The sequence below is a fragment of the Parasteatoda tepidariorum genome, chromosome 3 (genome assembly GCF_043381705.1).
Source record: "Parasteatoda tepidariorum isolate YZ-2023 chromosome 3, CAS_Ptep_4.0, whole genome shotgun sequence".
NCBI classification, from domain to species: domain Eukaryota; kingdom Metazoa; phylum Arthropoda; class Arachnida; order Araneae; family Theridiidae; genus Parasteatoda; species Parasteatoda tepidariorum.
The window spans coordinates 81,683,353-81,703,191 of record NC_092206.1 but is presented as its reverse complement, the minus strand read 5'-3'; the positions used below and the strand labels follow the sequence as shown (position 1 = coordinate 81,703,191).

The 19,839-nt window shown below is 31.4% G+C and overlaps 1 protein-coding gene across 2 annotated transcripts in view; it reads left to right on the top strand.

Annotated features, from left to right (window-relative positions):
• The window catches only part of LOC107446847 (uncharacterized), a 23,114-nt gene extending 5,860 nt beyond the window's left edge, over positions 1-17,254 (top strand). Inside the window, exons 2-3 of one of the 2 annotated variants that reach the window (XM_071179309.1) lie at positions 10,777-11,117; positions 17,035-17,254. In XM_071179309.1, coding sequence (XP_071035410.1) covers positions 10,777-11,117; positions 17,035-17,094 — 401 coding nt within the window. In that variant the 3' untranslated portion in view covers positions 17,095-17,254. Of the gene's footprint in view, positions 1-2,304; positions 2,637-6,237; positions 6,381-10,776; positions 11,118-17,034 lie in introns of those variants that run through there. The other variant, XM_016061621.3, reaches the window with a different exon arrangement.
• Positions 17,255-19,839: the final 2,585 nt, after the last annotated feature.

Below are 19,839 nucleotides of genomic sequence, written 5' to 3'. Positions count from 1 at the left end.
CTTACATAGAACTGTTCAAATAACTATTTTCTATTAACAGAAAGTACAAAAAATTTTTTTTGCAAGTTTGGCAAGTGTTCAAACTTAACAACTTTTTTCACCATAGAAACAACTCATGATGAAAAGGTGGATTCAGTTCGCAAAAAACAAAGTATTGCAATTTGATCATATGTAACTAACTGTAAAGAGTTCACATTAGAACATATCAAATTTTCATGCCATTTGAATGATTTTTCGCAGTTCTATGAACATTTGAATTTAGAACTTTTTTTTGTAGATTTCAAAATTTTCGCAAACTTTTGACCGGTAGTGTAGGTCTCTTTTATGTTTGAAGGAACATTAAATATTGCTGTCATATTTTTATAAAAGTGTTTTTTAATATTGAAAATTACAAACAAAATAACAAGCATTACAAATAATGCTTGTCACGTATCATTTTGAATCCTCTCTTAATTCGAAACTTAGTGACAAGATTTTTTTTACTTTCAAATTTAATTCTGTGATAAATTAAAATTTTTTCGACTTATTAGCAAAAACTAAAAATGTATCTGAAATTAATTTTTTTTCTTCTTTTCCACTCATGCGATATTTAATTCAAGGAATTTAGATAAAACATGATATTCATTCCCTCTTTTATGCACTTTAAAATTTACAAATGTAAATAATTTCGTCCAAAATGAGTGGTTTCAAAAAGTTAAATTGGAGAATTTCTNATCGGAGAATTTCTTCGAGAAAATTTTTGATACGCACATGCCAAATTATATTCACAAAATACAAAAGAAAATGAAATAAAAAAGAGCAACATACACGATCATTTTTGTATTTGAATAAATATTTTCTTGGATGCAAAACCTGAGAAATAATTTTTTTTTTTGCACCGTTGGTATGCTAAATTTCACAGATAACAAAAAAAAAATGTAGTTTTTTTTTTAACGAGAAAAGTATTTTAAGCCCGCGTAATTTTTAGTAATTTTTTAGTTCGTGGGCCACAAAAAAAGGCTTCGAGGGACGGATGTGGCCCGCGGGCCGCCAGTTGGAAACCCCTGCTCTAGAAGTTCTAGATAATTCTCTGTTTGGAGCAATCTACAACTTCAAATTAGACAAAAAATTGGTTCCGTTGAAATCCGATATTTTAAAAAGATATAATTGTAAGAACCAAAGGGCGACTTAAACGCTGCCTTCGGCTGCCATCTTTAAAACTCAGGCTAATATTGATGCTAATGCTCTCTAATTGGTAATAACGTTATATATTTCAAGTCATATATAAACATGACTAATATATTAATAATAAAAAGAAGTTGCTTAATTTATGGGACACTTTTTCCCTTTTTTTTCACTATTTCAGTGTTTTTTCCCCCGTACACAGTCGTAGCGAAAAGTGAGTTATTCTTTGCATATGAGTGTTTAGATACAGACTTTCTTAATATACACTCCTCAAAAGTGAAATTGCAACACCAAGAAATAATGCACGTAACGTCATGCANATGCGTGCGCAAATTTAATCATTTGCATATCCACCTCACTACTATCGCTCCTGAAATTTGAATGACGCTACGTGCATTATTTCTTGGTGTTGCAATTTCACTTTTGAGGAGTGTATATGTTTGATTCTTATTACGTATCTTTGTGTCTAGTTACGACTCAAAATCAAGGCTGGCTTTAGTTAACTGTACTTAAGTTACACTGTATTGTACTACGCTCGAGGCAACAAAGTTAGAGAATCACTTCTGTAGTGTATAATACACTAAAAATTCCTTCTTTTTATACTTTATTTGCTAGACTGTAGTTTATAGAGTGAGTAACTAGTTAAAGTGTAAATATTTGGTGTAAAAACACAACACTTCCAAACTTTCACTAAACAAATACATTTGCAGATAAATACAAATATAATTCATGGGTTCTGCAAATTATCAGCAACAGTTTGAATGCCTCTTTCAAAAGCGTTTATTCAAAAGCGTGTAAACAGTTTGAATCTCTTTTAAAAATGTCCGTTTTTGATTGATAATTTTTTCCCATGAAGAGTTTTTAGTTCAAGCAGTAAATTAATCACTTAAAGTGCTCACAAAACTGTATTAACAAAATTGCTTGAGAGCCCTACGTAATGAGGCATCTTACGAATTTCATCTATCCACGTATCAATTTTATACATGTCTTATCTTTGTTCTTTACCTAAACTTCAACTTAAATTCTTGCGAAAAATATTTTTAATGTGCATACTATCTATTTAAAAAGAAAAACAAATATTTAAAGAAGTATAAAAAAAGTGGTGTTGCCCTTTAAAAGCATAAAATATGTCATTTTTAGCTCAAACTTCGGTACTTGGGGAAAAGAAACAATGTTCTCCGTGTTCCACTTGTGCACCATGCAATTCATGTTCTGTACCATCGCCTCTATCATGTGATATTTGCCCGTCAAGAACAGAAAAGATTGAGATACCTCTCAAGAATTCCGTACATCCCAATTCTACGGTCGAAAACGGCAAAGAACGAAGAAGTCCATTTTATCCACCTGGCTGTCCGAAGAAGAAATGTAAGCCGTGTCCGCCTAAGAAGAAGAAGAAGTGCAAAAAATGCAAAAAATGTCCACCATGTATTGCCGCACGTCCATGCAAAAAATGTCCTAAATTGAAGCCTTGCGTAAGTAATAAAATTCTACTTTTTTTATATGTTTTTAATGTTACCTCGATATTTGACATAATTTTTCATTACAAACTATTGCAAAGACAAAGATGATAAGAACTGAGAAGAAATATATGAGAAAATTTCAAGGTTAAGTAGATACGAAGGTCAATCAAAAGTTACATGGCGAAAAAAGGCAAAATGGGGTGGAAACATTGTGACCCACCTATACGAATTCAACCCTTCGAGGTCCACATTGTATCCACTAGTTTGAGGATTCAACCTCAAATCCACTAGTCCTTCCTTCCTCAAATCCACTAGTTTTAGGATTTGTTTCTGTTTATTGCTTTAAACTTTCAGTGTTAGAAATTTTAGTGCAAATTGGAGGGTTAATAACTTTTATCGGTGGTCAGTTGGTTCGCTCACACATACTCATAGGTAATCAGCTATGGCGTACCGAACAAATGGTGGGAACGCATTAGTAAGCATAGCTTTCAGTTAGTTCAACTTTTTTAGTTTTTCTATTTGTCTCATAATGGGCATGGTCTCAGCATGGTTACTTGATCTTTGACTCGAATGCTTAGGGCAAGTTACAGCTGAGGTTACATTAATTGGCTTATGAACTTTATATCCAATATATTTTATCCTTTGCATGGATCTTTGGATTTTCGTTTTGTCCACAAATCGCTTTCAGCAACTCTTGTGATATGCAAAATTGCTGTCTATGGGATGTCTGCAAGTGACGTAATGCGGGTATCTCGATCCTGACTGCCAGATGAAGCGTGGGATTTGTCTACGTTAGCAGCTGTTCTTTCCGTTCTATTTTGAGTAAGGCAATCTCGTCTAGTATCAATTCTCTTAAGTGTTTCATTCCATATTCTTTCGCAAATATTCTTTCATAAAGATCTCAATTCTTTCACTATATATTTCTTACTTAACACAAAGACAGGTATGAAGCCATGTAGATCATAAACAAACTAATTATGCATTGCCAGGTACACAAAACAAAAATATATCATGTTTACAATAAAATACATAAGCAAATAAAGAATCAAAATAAAGTAAAAGACGTAGACGAGATAGAATTATTCTTCAACAAATTCGATGTGCGATACTGTTCTGTATTTAATAACTACTACTTCAGTAACTTCAGTAATTTCACGTTAATTGACATTTTAAGTTATGTGGAGAAACTAAGCTCAACTTTTACGCTCCATTTTGCTTATAAACGATCAGCTGCCGCTGTCGTCATAGGTCACATTTGTTGGTATCCGTGATCTTCTTCGTATTGAAGTACAAGTACCCAATTACTGCGTTTGCAAAAACCAGCGATATGCAAAATTGGGATTTTGTATCTCCTAAAATTAAATGCAATTGAAGAAACCTTAAAATAATTCAAATTTCGATAACAATGATATTAAAATGCAACAGCACTTGTCACTTTTTACAATAAAAACGTAAACAAACAAATCGCAGAAAAATGCAAAAATAATTAAAATTAGACTTAAAATGAAAAATAGGTTAATATCAAATAGATTTTTGTTACATTAATGCTTTTTTTTTACATAAAATAAATTAAAATGAAAACAGTAATTAAAAAGACCTTTTTTTAATATAAAATATTATTTCACATACATACAACTGCTAATAGATAGTGAAAAACAGTTCTTAATTTAGATGCTATTTAATAAACAAAGTACTCACTTAATCTTGTGAAAAATGTTATTTTGAAAAAAAAAAGAGTATTTATTATAGTTTAATAAAAATTTTTCGTGGTCACAACAAAATAGCAAGCAAAAATGACCAATATCGGTGCTCATTCCATGGTTTATTAAAAGTACTTGGTTCAAATTTAAAACTTCTACCTTGGGAAAACATGCTATTTAGCCTTACTGTCCATTATGGGCCCTTTATTTACCTGGATAAGTACAAATAAAGAAAATAAAGCAGTACTTCTATTTATCTGATAAAATAATAATAATTGCAAAAGAATAATGGAAGTGAAACTTTATCACTGCTTCATAATATACCATAAACACATGGTTTAAATTTGAGGCTTCTATCCTGGTAAAAATGTATTACTTAACGTTGATGTCAATTGCAGCTAATTACCCCTATAATTACAAAAGAATAACAGAAGTTAAACTTTTTTGCTTTTTCATAATGCTCTATAAGAAACACATGATTCAAATTTTGAAACTTTTAACTCGGTAAAGATGTATTATTGAACGTTACTGTCAATTAGACTAACCACCTAAATAATTATAAAAGAATAATAGGAGTGAATCCGTTTTACTTTTTCACAATATACCATGAGGAACACATTGTTTAAATTTGAAGCTTCTATCATGATAAAAATTTATTACTTAACGTTACTGTCAATTAGGCTAATTACCCCTAATTATCCCGATAATTACAAAATATCATAAAAAAAATTATTGTAGTTTTTCTATTAATCGCATAAAGAACAAAAGTTCTAAATTTTAGTTTTCTATCTTAGAGGGGAGTGGGGAAATTAGTGATGAGTACGACTTTTATATATACGGAATATTTTTATACAGATATTATATATACAGTTTTTTTAAAAAATATTTACATAAGTCAGTCTCTCAAAGTAAATTTCTTTTGATTTTCTTGCTGCACATATTCTCTAGTGATTTTGTAAATGCTTTAGAGGGGCGAATCTAGGTTACTTTGAACGCAACTCAGAGAACAAGGGAACTCCATGATTAAGCATTGTAACAAACTAGCTTTCATGGAGGATTTTTTGATAAAACTAATCCGCATTTGCGTTACAAAGAGAGGAGAACTACGAAAAACCTCCTACTGTTAGCCCGATGGCAAAGGGATTCTGACCCATGATCCATCTACTACTGGGGATATTATAAGTCAGCACCGCGCTTGGTGCGAGCCGGATGTCAAATTCGTATCTACCGGCCGCAACTAGGATTCGAACTAGGATAATTTTAGTTGGAATTGTACGATCCATTACCTGCGCCCTCGCCGCCTTATTTTAATGATTTGAAAGTTAACATGGAATAAATATAACGAAAAAACCAAACTCCTTAATATACAATGAAGTTATAAGTCTAACTAGAATTTAAAAGAAATACTATCTCACAAGATTTTGTCACTTATGCACCAGTTACTGCCGGGCTCTAAAAAAAAATGTATGTAAAAAAAATGGATAAAAATGTATTGCTTCACCAAATAATCGAAAAGAGTGTTACCATGCTATGTAATAGGAGAGCAACACTGCGTGGATTGATTTGATTGATGCTAAAAATGTAAAAAAAAAATTACTTACTAAATCGCGCTTTATATTCTTAAATGTCTTATTTTCTTAAAAATGTTGCATATGTTTACTGTTTTTAATGCAATATATTTAAGCGAGAGTTATTATGACTATGTGAGATGTTGTTTTCACGAGATTTTCTTCAAAATCGCGAGCGTAGATTGACAAATGAATGGATGAGTCAAAGTCTTGAGTATAATTTCTTATTTTATTACAGTTGATATTTATTCGATGAATATGCTGATTGAAAAATTTAAATAGCTTTTTGGATCACTACATTAGAATATTAATATTGTTTTTATCTTTTCGGTTCTTTCCCCCAAGAAATGTAAATGTCATTGTCGTCCTGGAGCTCCAGCACCAGTTCAATTCTAATCTGAAAGATGGGCAAGAAAAAAATTATTTTCGGAAATATTATTACACTTTACTTGTTATTAAGGAAACACGTAGTTTCATGAAAGATATGTAAATTGGATGCATTTTGAATTTGAAATAAAATACTTTAATCCTTTTGACTTTACTGATTTTGTGAATCTATTTTACACATCAATTTTGTTTTTATGGAGATGACATTACATACCAGTTTATTCATAATACACACTGAAAAAAATTAGATGTGATTTAATTAGCTTTTAAAATATGACTCCGTAATTTTTTTTTTTAGAAAAAGTTGTCATGTTACTTTTTTAAGCTTCTTAAAAAATGAAAATATTAATATATTTCAACCTTTTGTTTGGCTTATAATAAGATATAAGATATTTATCATCTTTATAAAATGATTTCTGTTTGATTGTTTGCTCTTTAAGAGTTTCTGTTACAGACATTCTTAATAAAGCTGACATGATACCTTTTTTTAACATGCCAGCTTTATTTTAATTAGGAATGATACTTATTGACATAATATTTTGTAAAGCGATATTGATTTATTTGAAGAATTTTTCTATTGTCCAGTTTGCATTATTATTGCATATAATTTTTCATTCCATGGAATTTTGCAGTTCAAGCCTCATAAATCACAAGGAAATATTTTTAAAATACTTTGAAAGGATGCAGCAATGAAATTTTTCAAAATCATGTAATCGGTAGCGGATGTCCTAGAAAACAATTGAACTAGAGAAAAAAAAACTTGAATCGAAAAAATATATAACTTTTTATACTCTTTCTTGTTTTAATTACAAATTTTTGAATATTGAGTCGTGATTAATCTTTCATAAGGCAAAGAACTGTCAATGAGTTGAATAAAATTTCGGTCCCCGGGGGTGACTTGAAGCATTGATCTGCAACGTGCCATCGATCTGTAGCTGAAACCATTAATCTGCAGCTGAAGCCATAGATCTGCAATTGGGAGAAGGGCTCGTTACATTGCTTTCCACATGGTCACTATCATGCCGTTGGTTACGAAATTGTTGAGCCTCTACTTCCATGGCATGCCTGGTTCAAAACGGGCTGTTGCAGGTTTGCTACTTACAAATATTACAGTAAAGAATTCAAGCAAGTTACCTTTCACAGAGATTATTGAAGTTTATTAAAAAGAAGAGAAGTTAATTAAAAAGCGATGCTTCTTAACTTTGTCTTTGTTTCGTAAAACTTTGGTCGGAAGAGAATACAGACTTTCCACTGAATTAGGCAGCAAAAAGACCATTTGTCTAGCTTTGTTCTGGATTCCTTCTGAGACTATCTTAAGAGGACGCCATACCGACGCCAACATGGCCGATTCTCGTTAACCTGCGTAGAGTAATTTATAATTTAAAGTTTAGAAAAATGAGAGTTTAGGTAAATTTAGAGTAAACCATGAAGTTATTGAGCAGAAAAAAAATCTCAAAATCCGAACAGATTATGGCAGGATGACTTAGGATTACGTACTGTGTAAGTTATCCTTCAATAATCTGATTGTATTTTGATATTTTAAAAATATATTTCTGTTATTTGAAACATCTTTTTTTTTTTTAACTTTAAATTTTAAAATACCAATAGGGGTGAAGCAGATTTTGCGCTGAAAAATCATTCACTCGGTATAGCGTCTTCTAATTCCAGATTAAAGCATTCTTTAATAAATTCTATGTATGCAGCATATTCGAATTTTATAAACAGATCACTCATTCCTGGAATATTTTTTAATGCTCCATCATGATCAATATTTTGTTTGATCATTCCTTCTAAATCAAAAACTAGAGCAGCTTTCACGAAGTTTAATATTGGCTGTAAAAACTTAGACACAATTTGGGATGCGCAGAATTGAAAAAAAAAAAAGCTGCAAGGAAGAGTTATGTGAAAAACGGTGTAATTTTGCTGAAAAAAAATACGCGGGAATGTTGCTGTTGTTTCGAATGTCACTTGCCAATATCAGCAAGCCTGCCTGGAGAAAGTAAGCGACTTTAAGGCAGATGGTGCATCTCTCATTTTTCAGTGGCACCATCTAAGATATAGCCAAGAATACGACGTCAGCCACACACACACGTCACAGCCCAGTTTAGAGTGCGAATTCATTCATACATGCATTTATTCATTCAAAGATCACAATTTTGACCTGAACCAGAGAACGATCAATCTCCTATTTAGTACCTCAAGAGGAATTGATTTGTTATGAGAACTTGGAGGACTTTGGGACCCGACAGTTCTGACGTGCACCAGTCACCAGTCACCGCACGGGGTATGCGGGTGTTCAGCAGTTAAGCTCAAAATTATCTTCCAATCACAATTTGTAGGGCCTTAGTTATAGTATAAATAGTGAAACAAATTGAATGTAAATTTTTGTTCTGAAATGGTATTTTAACTGAAGCGTTAGAATTTTCTATTCTATGCGTAGTGGTTAGTTATAACGTAGTTTTATGTTAGCCGCTTATTGTTACTAAATGTTTTTCTTGTTCTCTGCATTAGCTATTTCACTTTTTTTAAAATTCACACCGTATATGATTTCATGTAACATGAAAACGGAGCATTACATCTGCAATAAAATTATTTTTAATTTACATTTAGGAAAAACATAGGAAACTAATACAGGTGATTATAGTTTTCAGACTGTTGCATACCATGTAAAATTTGTGTAAAAATCGTCATTATTTGTTTAAAAAATGTTAACAATTTTTGCCTTTTTCCCTAATTTTTAAATAGAGTAGCTCTTATAAAACATTTAGCAACGGCTAAAGATTTTATTTCATATATTTTTTTGTCCTCAAAAGAGCTTCTTAGTCCTCAAAAACATTTAATCAAGAAATATCAATATACTTTAAAAGCTTTTGTAGTTATAAATCAAAAAAATTTACACCTTTTAGAAATTTAAAATATAAGTAGTTAAATTTTCGATGGAAAAAATCATTAAAAAGGAGTTTTTTTTTGTAATTCACCTGAAAGTTATTTTTTCTTATTTACAGATTCACTAATTTAAAGAAAGATACTTTATTTTATGCGAATACTTTAGATACGTAAAGCTTTTTCTTGGCATTCAAAATTTTAAGTCATTAAAAACCTATAATTACATATTTTTTTCTAAAATTTTATAATTATTTTGATGAATTTTCAGAGTTTTCACAATGGAACTATTTTTTTAAAACTGTGGCTTAAATGTAATTTTTTTAAAAATGACAACTGTAAAACTAATTTTAGTTTCAAAGTCCTGAAAGGATAAATTTTATAATGTAAAATAAGTGTAAAAAAATTATGTATAAAATTGTGTTTCCGAAATTTAAATGAAAAGCTTGAGCTAAACTGAAATTTTTACATGATAACCTAACATAAAGATTGGATTGAAAATTCAAGTCTGAAAGGTAAATCTTAATTAAAATTTTTTACATAATATTTCATTATTATTTATCAATGGAAAAACTTTATTAGATACAAAAATTAAGGTGCCAAAAGCCATGATGTTTCGAGTGCTCAAAACAAAGCACTCATTTTCAAGAGTCAAGTTTAATGAGGTTTTTGCAATTTTGACCCTCTAAATGGGGTTTCCAAACCCCTAAGATAAATTTTCATCCACCATTCACGTTTTATTCTGAGACCTCTCTGTATTTGTTTGATGAAGTTTGGGAAACTTGTATAGCGAGAATAATGTAAAAGAAAGGATAAAAAAGAAAATTTAATTGGTAATAAATGAATAGTAAATAAGTAATAAATGAATAGTAAATAGCAAATGAATAGTAAGTAAATGAATAGTAAATAAGTAATAAATTAATAGTGTATAAGTAATAAATGAATAGTAAATAACAAATGAATAGTAAGTAAATGAATAGTAAATAAGTAATAAATGAATAGTAAATAACAAAAGAATAGTAAGTAAATGAATAGTAAATAAATGAATAATAATAATAAATGGATGAGAACTGATGAATGAATAATAAAAGGAGATGAATTTCACTCAGAGCATAAACTGTCATAATTTTTTTTGTTCCACTTTCACTATGATTAACTTGAATAATGATTATACAGATATTGATAACGTTTGTTCTTTGTTTTTGATTTGAACTAAATTTATATTACTTCCTTATTTTATTTAAACTATGTGTATACATTTTTTCTTAATTTTTAATATGGCCTTTTAAAAATATTTATGCGAAAGATGATAACATCATGTTTGTCTATATGTAATTTTTTATTTTTTTTACACAGATTTTGTTCATTCGTTGACCCAGTAGATTGACATTTTTTCCCCTCTTATCACTGTAATAGTAGATAAATAAAAGGATTGAACCTTCCAAAGTAAATATATTTTGATTCTGTATTAATTGGGGACAAAAAAGATCACTCTTTGTAAGCATGTCAATAAATAAATAAAAAAATAAATATAGAAGTAACATTCGAAATTTTTTTTTTGAAATCTTGCAATAATAAAAAAGAAATGAAAAGTAAGAAAAGTATCATTTTCAGTAGGATGTTCCTCATTTCAAGAAAAGAATCAGTGTCCTTCGTGTCCAACTTGTGCCTCATGCAATCCATGTCCGGTGCCATCATCTCTATCATGTGATAACTGCCATGTAATAGGCGAAAAAACTGTACTTCTTAAGAGACGAGGACATCTTAACTCTACGCAGGTACATTATGTAAGAAAAAGAAATCCACCACCACCTAAAGTATATCCTCTTGGATGCCCAACGACGAAGTGTTTACCTTGCAGGAAACAGCCATGTCCGATTTGTCGACCCTGTCCACCCTGTCCACTTCCACCACCTATACTTCCATGTAAGGAATGCTCTCCAAAGAAAAAATGTGTAAGTTATGAAATAATTTTTTGATTTCTTTGTTTCTTATTGATGCCATTACGATATCAAGATGCCTGTCCACCATGTCTGACACTACCACTTTTTCTATCCTTTAAATTAAAATAAGCGATTCTGTAACAAAAGATGCTTGAGTCATATATTAAAATCAAAATCTCCCCATATAATTTTCTTAGAATATCTCCTTTCTCTATTCCTGTGGATATCTAACTTCATAATGCTTCTAAGACCTCGAAGCTTCGGAAAGGCAAATAAAGTTTCTTAACCAAAAATATCACTAAAGTCAACATTTTCGTCACACTGGTCGCCAAGGTGGTGCGTTAAACCACTGTTAGTTAAAGCACCTTTCCTTGCCTGTATGCAGCTATTGGCTTCTGATCAAAAACGTAACGTTTCCGAACTAAAATATGGATTTTCGGAAAATTGTGCGTGGTAAACAAAGAAAAATTACACATTTATTGTTATCAACCAAAAATATGAAAGAGACATATATTTTAATCTAAAGAAGTTTTTTCATGTTGTACAGTAAATATAATACATTATTCACAACGTTTAGAAAAGTTCACATGCAAAAAAATGATTATACTCCATTGCAAGTTAAAGAACCATTGCGGTATTGGATTTAAATAATTATACGAAGTCAAAAATCTTGATGGTTCCATTAAATTTTTTGATGATTTATTTTGGTTTCAGTGCGATTCATAATAGTCCAACATTCCCTGAGGGTCACCATCATCCAACATTTTCCATTACGTGTTCATGGTTTTCGATATGCCCACAAACTTCCATCATTCAATGATGGAGAATGTTACTTACTATGATGGTCAACCATCAAAAGAGGTTTGACTCTCATGAACCAACAGTCTATGATGATCCGTGGTGGTTCATGGTGGTTCCAACTTTACATTTCCAAGATCGTTTAATGGGAATTCTTGTCAGTTCTCAGGAATTAAAATAACTATTAAAACCATTTAGTTTATCATTACTCGACCATTACACAATTACTCTACCATTAAAACAATTCAGTTTTTATGTTGGATTATCATGAATCAGTCCAAATTCCTACATTGGAATGATGGTTCTTCATGATTATTCCAATATATGATTTCTTTGATACTATGAGGGAAATTCGTAATGGTTCAACATGAACAAGCCATCAATTCTTATGTTGCACCATCATAAATCAGTCCGAATTCCAACATTGAGGTGATGGTTACTTATGTTGGTTACTATCAAAGATATAATGCTTCATGATTGGATAATTGATTGTTACCATTAAGATTATGTTGGAACGATCAATGGAAAATCATCAAAAAATTTTGACTTGGAGAGACTGCATATAGCACTGCTTTTTTTTTTTGCTTTTAAATTATTCAAATATGCGTTCAAAATAATTTTAGAGGCTTTTAGGTAGGTATGCCGGACAGAAATTTAATTCATACTACCTTTCACGAAATATATCGTAGAATTATTAAAAAAAGGTTACAACTTTCGAAGTCTTATTGGAATCCTAGACTTGGTGACATATTTCGATACACAAGAAGAACTTACGTTCTTGAAAAAGAAACAACTGTATGACATTGCACGAGCATTAGATTTGATTGTATCACTAAAAATGACGTGTCTTATGTTGAAATGCTCTTAAATCAAATGTGAGATAAATAACTTTTACTTTTGTTTAGCTGTAGGAAAAAATCGTTAACAAGGAACATTTATTATTTTTTATACGCTTTTTTAAATGCGAACAGAAGGACCTGTATTTTTAATGATTTTTAGATAACATTTTAATAAATTTTAATTTCCTGTTAATTGATAATTGTTGTTTATAAGGAATCAAGCAATAAGGAGGCTGCGGCACGTTGTTTCAAGAGTTGGTGATGCTGATAATACGTTCGCTCTAGAAGCTTTTAATTCATTTGGCTTGCACTTAGATGCAGACTCTCTCCGTAGGAATAATTTTTTTTCTTAACCTGCAACAGAGTACAACCATGCATCTTTTTTCTAACCACTTTTCTTGAGCCGCGATGTCTTCGGGGATAGAGCGTTCACCTATCAATGAGGTGAACCGGGTTCGAATCCAGCGATGACTGGTCGATACGAATCAGCATAATGCTTGCACCGACCACAGTGCTGACGTGAAATATCCTCAACAGTACACGGATAATGGGTTAGAGTCTCTTTGCAGTCAGGCTGGCCGTGGGAGGTTCTCATGGTCTTCCTCTCCATGCAATGCAAATGCGAGTTTGTTCCATCAGAAAGTCATCCACAAAGACAAATTTCTCCTAATACTAGATCGAGGAAATTTCTTGTTTTCTGGATTGGGTTCAAAATTACAAGGTTACGGAGGTGAACTTTAGTAGTCGTAAACCCAAAAATAGGGTCGGCTGCTCAACGATGGTTATAAAATATGAAATTATAAAATAATAGCTTTTCTGGGATCAGTTCTTAATATGCTTTAAAAGCTACTTTTTTTTACATAACAACCAAATTTTGATAAGATTCTTAATTTTTTAACTGTGTGGATCGTAATGGAATTAAGTATCTATTGTTGTATTTTTCACCCTTATTTTAAACTATTGAATATTCAAAAGCAATAAACTTTCATTTTTAAATCATCAACAAGTAAAAGCAAAATTTTATTATTTTATATTTAAATAACCGCTGCAAAATGAAAAAAAAAACGGAAAATTATACAGCCTTGTGATATGTCTTGATGATTGTGTCGAACTTGTGAAACTGCTTTTGGTCAGCAAACAATTTATAGGCAATTCAGATTTAGCAGTGTGTGTGAAAACAAAATTTTAAAATTGATAGTTTTACTGATGGTTGAGGAAGTACTTAAAAAACATTTTTAATCGAAATGGAATAATAAATGTAAAAAATTCGTTTACATGTATTATTCCGCTCTAAAAAAATTCTGTTAGCTTATTATATTTAATTAGTTTTTCCAGAATAATGGACTGTTAGCATAGACAAAATCGTGTGCTGCAAGAATATGGAGATAAAGATTCTTGGAAAAGAATACAAAAAATCTTTTATAAGTTTACAGTATTTATTCAAGTATTCTTAACATAACCTATTTTAATTAAGTTTCCCTAATATAACTTAATCGGTTTTAAAATCAATTTAGCCTCCCCCCCCCCAAAAGAGCTAATTTAATATTCATGTATATCAGATTCATATCACGTAAAGCAAATTAGTTTTACTTGAAAATAAGTACAGGAATATACTTTATGAGACAAATATAATATTTTATATTTGAATATTCCTCTATTTTCTAATAGCTTGGGCACATTTAATTTATTTTTTAATTTTATTCTTTTTTTCGATACATATTGGATATGTTAAAGAAAATATCAATGACAGTGACATCATCAAAAACAGCTGTTTATTATTGCTAACAATTGGAATAATGGGGATAATAAAAAAGCAGGGGTGTGTGAGCCATTGCTACTTCACACATTTGACCGGTATTCCCTACACTGACGTTAATCTGATTTTCTTTTGGTTTATTAAGTGTAGTGGTAATTTAGATAGGGAAACCACCAAAAATGAATAAGAAATTCGTAATTTAACTTATAATAGCTATTGCTTATTATTTTCTGTCAAGATTTCTTTCCCAATCTAAGCTTTAGAAATCAAAACGTATTGGAGGTGGGGTGAATGATTTAATGGATGAAGCCGTTAAATCTGTACCAAGGCTTAAAATGATTACACTTATTGAGAACATGGTACACACGAAATAATATAATTATTAAATTATAAAAAATCGTTATCTTTAATTTAGCAAGTCAATTTGGATACAAGGGAACTTTTGGATCAAGCATTAGGAGAAATCGAAGGAGGTCATTGCCTTCGTGGAGAACATTTTAATGGAAATTACCTGCATTTGCGTTAAGTGGAAAGGAAGACCACGAGAACCTCCCATGGATAGCCTGACGGCAAGAGGACTCTAACCCATGATCCGTTTACCACTGAGGATATTTCACGTGAGCACTGTGATCGATGCAAGCCGGATGAGGAATTCGTATCGACCAGAAAACGCTGGGATTCGAACCCGGTTCACCTCATTAGCCCCTGAGCCATTACGGCTCTAGAGGATAGATATTTTATATTTTTTTATAACCGTCATTGAAGAGCCGACCCAATTTCTGGTTTACGAATACTAAAGTTCAACTCCGTAGCTTTGTAATTTTGAACCAATCCAGAAGACAAGGAAACTCTTGGATCAGTACCCCCAGAGGTTTGATTTGTTATGGGAACATGGGAAACTATGACCCGACAGATTAACGTGCTTCAGTCACCATTTACTACACGGGGAGTCTTCAGCCGGCCGGGATCAAATTCACGACCTCTTGGACATGGGCCAGTGTCCTACCGACCGGGCTATCCCGGACCCAGATTATAGTAATTTTATTTTTCATAACCGTCGTTCAACAGGTGACCCAATTTTTGGGTTTACGACTGTTAATATTCAACTCCATAGCCTTCTAATTTTGAACCTAGGATCAAATATTGGGAGGAATTAGCCATCGTGGATAACTTTTTTGATGGAAGTAACCCGAATTTGTGTTACATGGAGAGGAAGGCCACGAGAACCTCATACAGTTAGCCTGATTGCAAAGAGAGTCTAACCCATGACCCTACCACTGAGGATATTTCACGTCAGCGCTGTGGTTCGTGCAAGCTGGATGCGGAATTCCTATGGACCAGCTATCGCCGGGATTCGAACCAGGTTCACCTCAACGGGAGGCAAATGCTCTATCCCCTGAGCCATCGCGGCTCAATATTATAGTATTTGGGTTGCTTAATTGGACACGAGTACAGTAGCGACAGCAGGGCCAGTCTTCAGAGATATGAAATAAATTAATATTAGAGCACTGCAGCTTGTCTGTAATTGATTAACCACCAAAGGCCTGAGCTACGATTTACATTGCTCATTGACAAATTCAGCTTTTACGCTCCTTATAGAATAGCGAAAGATTTAAACGAGGGATTTTTAGATAATCTGAAATTTTTAATCAATCGCACTCGGTTTTGTTTTATTTAAATTGTACATTGAATAAAATTCTGCAGTTATAATATTTTTTCCATTATATAAATTCGTAGAATCTCATTCAATGTAAACGTTGTTACAAAGTTAAGTTTATAACTTCATTAATGAAAATCTATGAATTTATCAGCATAACTCATAATTTATAAATTTTCATTTCATTTGGTTTAAAATTTAATTTAATTTCATTCGGTTTAAAATTTAACAGTGTACGATACTAATGTGTAGTTTCTATTACTCTTAGATGTTTCTGATTGCGTCCATTTATTTATTTTTTTAATTAAATAACCTGTTTCTGAAGCTACAGATTTTTTTAAAATGACATTTCTTTAAAAAAATCTTTATTTTGTCTAAAGTAAAAAAAAAAAAACGATTAGACGAAATTAGTTATTTTTTGTTTAAATGTGCTAGTTTAATGCCCATGCCAAGAAACGTTGCTGTATGAGATTAGGAGCGCTTTCTTATTATGTCTTGTTCAAAAGCACACAAAGAAACAGTTAAGAATCAATACGCGCTCCTAGTGGCGTATGACGACATTTCCTGAAATGGGTTTCGTGCAGTTTTAATCCCGATGATGTGCCCTACCTCCCACAGAATTTTTTCGCAACATTTACGTGGCTGCCTGTTAAATGTAACGTTTTTAAACTTACACATTTCGACTAAAAATAGACTAAAAATAACATGTAGAAAAAAAAATAGACATTTAAAAATTGTAGCTTGGGGAGAAAAATCAATTGCAGATTTGATATCAGCTATTCGAGATTTGTGTAGAAATCTTATGTAACAGAAAATATTTTTTTCTATTGAACAGCTTTTATATTAAAATATTAATATTATTTTTGTCTTTCCGTTTAGAAGTCCAAAAAATGCAAGTGTCCTTGCGCCCCTGGAGCTCCAGCACCACTTCGATTCTAATTTAAACGTTGGTCAAGAAAATTTATTTAGAAAAATTTTGTTATGTGTGACACTGTTATAGAAGATATGCATATTGGAAGAGTTTGGAATATACAATAAAATATGTACTTTCCATTGATTTTTCTGATACAATTATTTCAATAAAGATGATATGCAACATATTTAAATTTTAAAAGCGAGATTATATGGTATATTTCTCACTGAGAAAAAAAATATGTTTAAAATTACTTAAAGGAGATAAAATTTACCGTGTTTCTGGCTCTGTAGGAACAAAAAACTCGGTAATTTTCACAAAACCATTTTGAATGCGAGTATTGATTTTGGTAAGAAAAAACAATAAAATATTGTTTCATAATTTGTGATAAAATTTGATAAATGTGGTAAAATTTGGTAATTTTTTCATCATACTTTAAAGCATGTCATAAAAACTAAATTTACTTTTCAGTTTTGTATTTTTTTTTAGTAAGAGGGTAAGAACTATAATTTTGAAAACCAGAATTTCAGGTATCGGATATGAACGGTGAAATTTCCAAATTTATATTTTAAATACCGCTTTATTTAATTCTATTACCAAAATTATGTCTTTTTTAAAAAACAAAAACAAAATTTTATTATTCCATACTATATGCGGCTATTTCTCCCGATATTTTTCCTCCATCCACCATTAAATTATATGATTTTAAAAAAAATTCATACAATATTTTTTTAACTACTGTAAAAAAAGTATGTGGCATATAGAATCAAATTGATTCGTAATAAGATATAAGATGTTTGAATTTTAATTAAATTACTTTTCATTTGATTGTTCTTCTGTTGATATTTGGCTTTATGTTGAATATCTTTATACACCGATTGTAAAATAGCTAGCATAAAACAGCGCGGTGTTCGGAAAAACTAATTTCTTTTTTGTAATTAACTACATTTATTTTAGTTAAAATGCAGTCAACTGCCATAACAACTATGTTTTTAAAATGAAGTGAATGCAGATTTCTTTCGAAATGTAGTTGTTACCGAGAACGACAGAAATCAAGAGATTGTCGACTTTCCCCGGGTGAACGTCAACAATCACATAGTCGCTTAGGTGAATGCCCAAAATATTTGTTATATCCGATTTGATATTAAGCTATTCGTTGGTATAATTATATTTATTCTATATTTTGTTATATCCTGAGGATATATTTGGAGAAGCATCAGTGTTCGGAGATCCGGTTAAATGCATACTAGGCAGTGGCATTTGACCTTAAAAATCATTGATGTAGGGCATACCGGGCAAATGCAAAGCATTTCTAAGGTTATCTGAAATCCCGTGTTTAGCTATGCTCTTAAAACGTGTTATTATAAAACTAAATAAAAAACAACGGTACGTGAGATAAAAAAAGTTTTGTATTGAAAAGCAAAATTAAAAGAAAAATGGAACTAATGATAATTCATTTTGGTAAGAGTAAAATAATGAGCAATAAATAAAAGGCTGCATTAATGGAGAAATATTAGTTTTTCCTTGAAGAGAGTGTAAAAAATTGGCAAATTGTTATTGACGTTAGACAGGGTTCGAAAAACCGCCCGTCCTCGGCAGTCAATTCCCCGAGGACAACGAATTTCCCGAATCCGACGTCCGCGCGGACGGCCATTTTCCCGTTTATGTTCGTCATTTTCACTTTTTGTTATCTTACAAGAGTCTAGCGCCTCACTTCTAAAATGACCTTTTATTACTGTATAATGTAATCCTAGTATATGTAATCCTAGTATCTACTGATTCATTGTGCAATGTATATAAATGTTTGTAATAAATAGGAGAAAATTATATTTTTGTTTATTTAGAAACTACGGCTTAGTTTCAAAGCCGTAACAAGCCGTCCTCGAGGACGGGAAAAATTTCTGAGTTTTTTCGAGCCCTGACGTTAGAGATGCTTAATTAATTTTGGTAATTGAAACAGAAAAATACAAACTTTGAACTAAAAAACACAAACAAGAGAGAATATGTTCTTATTCGTTACGGGTAAAAGTAAAAAGTCGCCAAACAATTATAAACACCAATGATGCCTCATTTTTGTAGTAACGTTAGGGTGATTTGTCGTTTGCAGTTTTAATGGGTACAAAGCGCACTCTTACATAGGTATTACTAAGTATTTTATGAGTAAATTTGATGCTGATTACTGAATGTTGATGCTCATACTGATGCACCATTACTGAACCTTTGTATTACAGTTTTTTTAAAATTTATTTTGATGGGATGATCAACTAAATACGCGTTTTGCTTAATTTAACAAAGTAAAGCAAATGAGAAAGTCAACAAATAATAGTAAATAACCGTGGGAAGCTTTATAATTTGTGTCGGAATTTGTCTAAAAATTTTCTGTACTATTTTGTAGTGTTGTTGAGTACTGATTAATTAATGCTCATTTTTTTCCTTCCTGTATGAAGAGCGGGTATTCAGCTATTATCTTAATAAAACAATTTTGTGTATTCGATATGAAAACACTGCACTAAAATGACGAAAACAACCTAGCTATTTTTTACCAACTCTTGTTTATAATGAAGCAAAAAGGATATACATTAGAGGTCGCAAGCTTATATTTTTGCAAGGAAAAAGCAAAAAAAGATTGATCCTGAGAAGGAATTCAGAAAAATGGCATCAGGCGTGAAAGACGGAACACTGAATTTTAGTAAACGTTCAAAAGAGCCAGATATGTTTGACTACGTAAAAATCAGTCATCTCAACTAAGTTGGCTATATTATACGTATGAA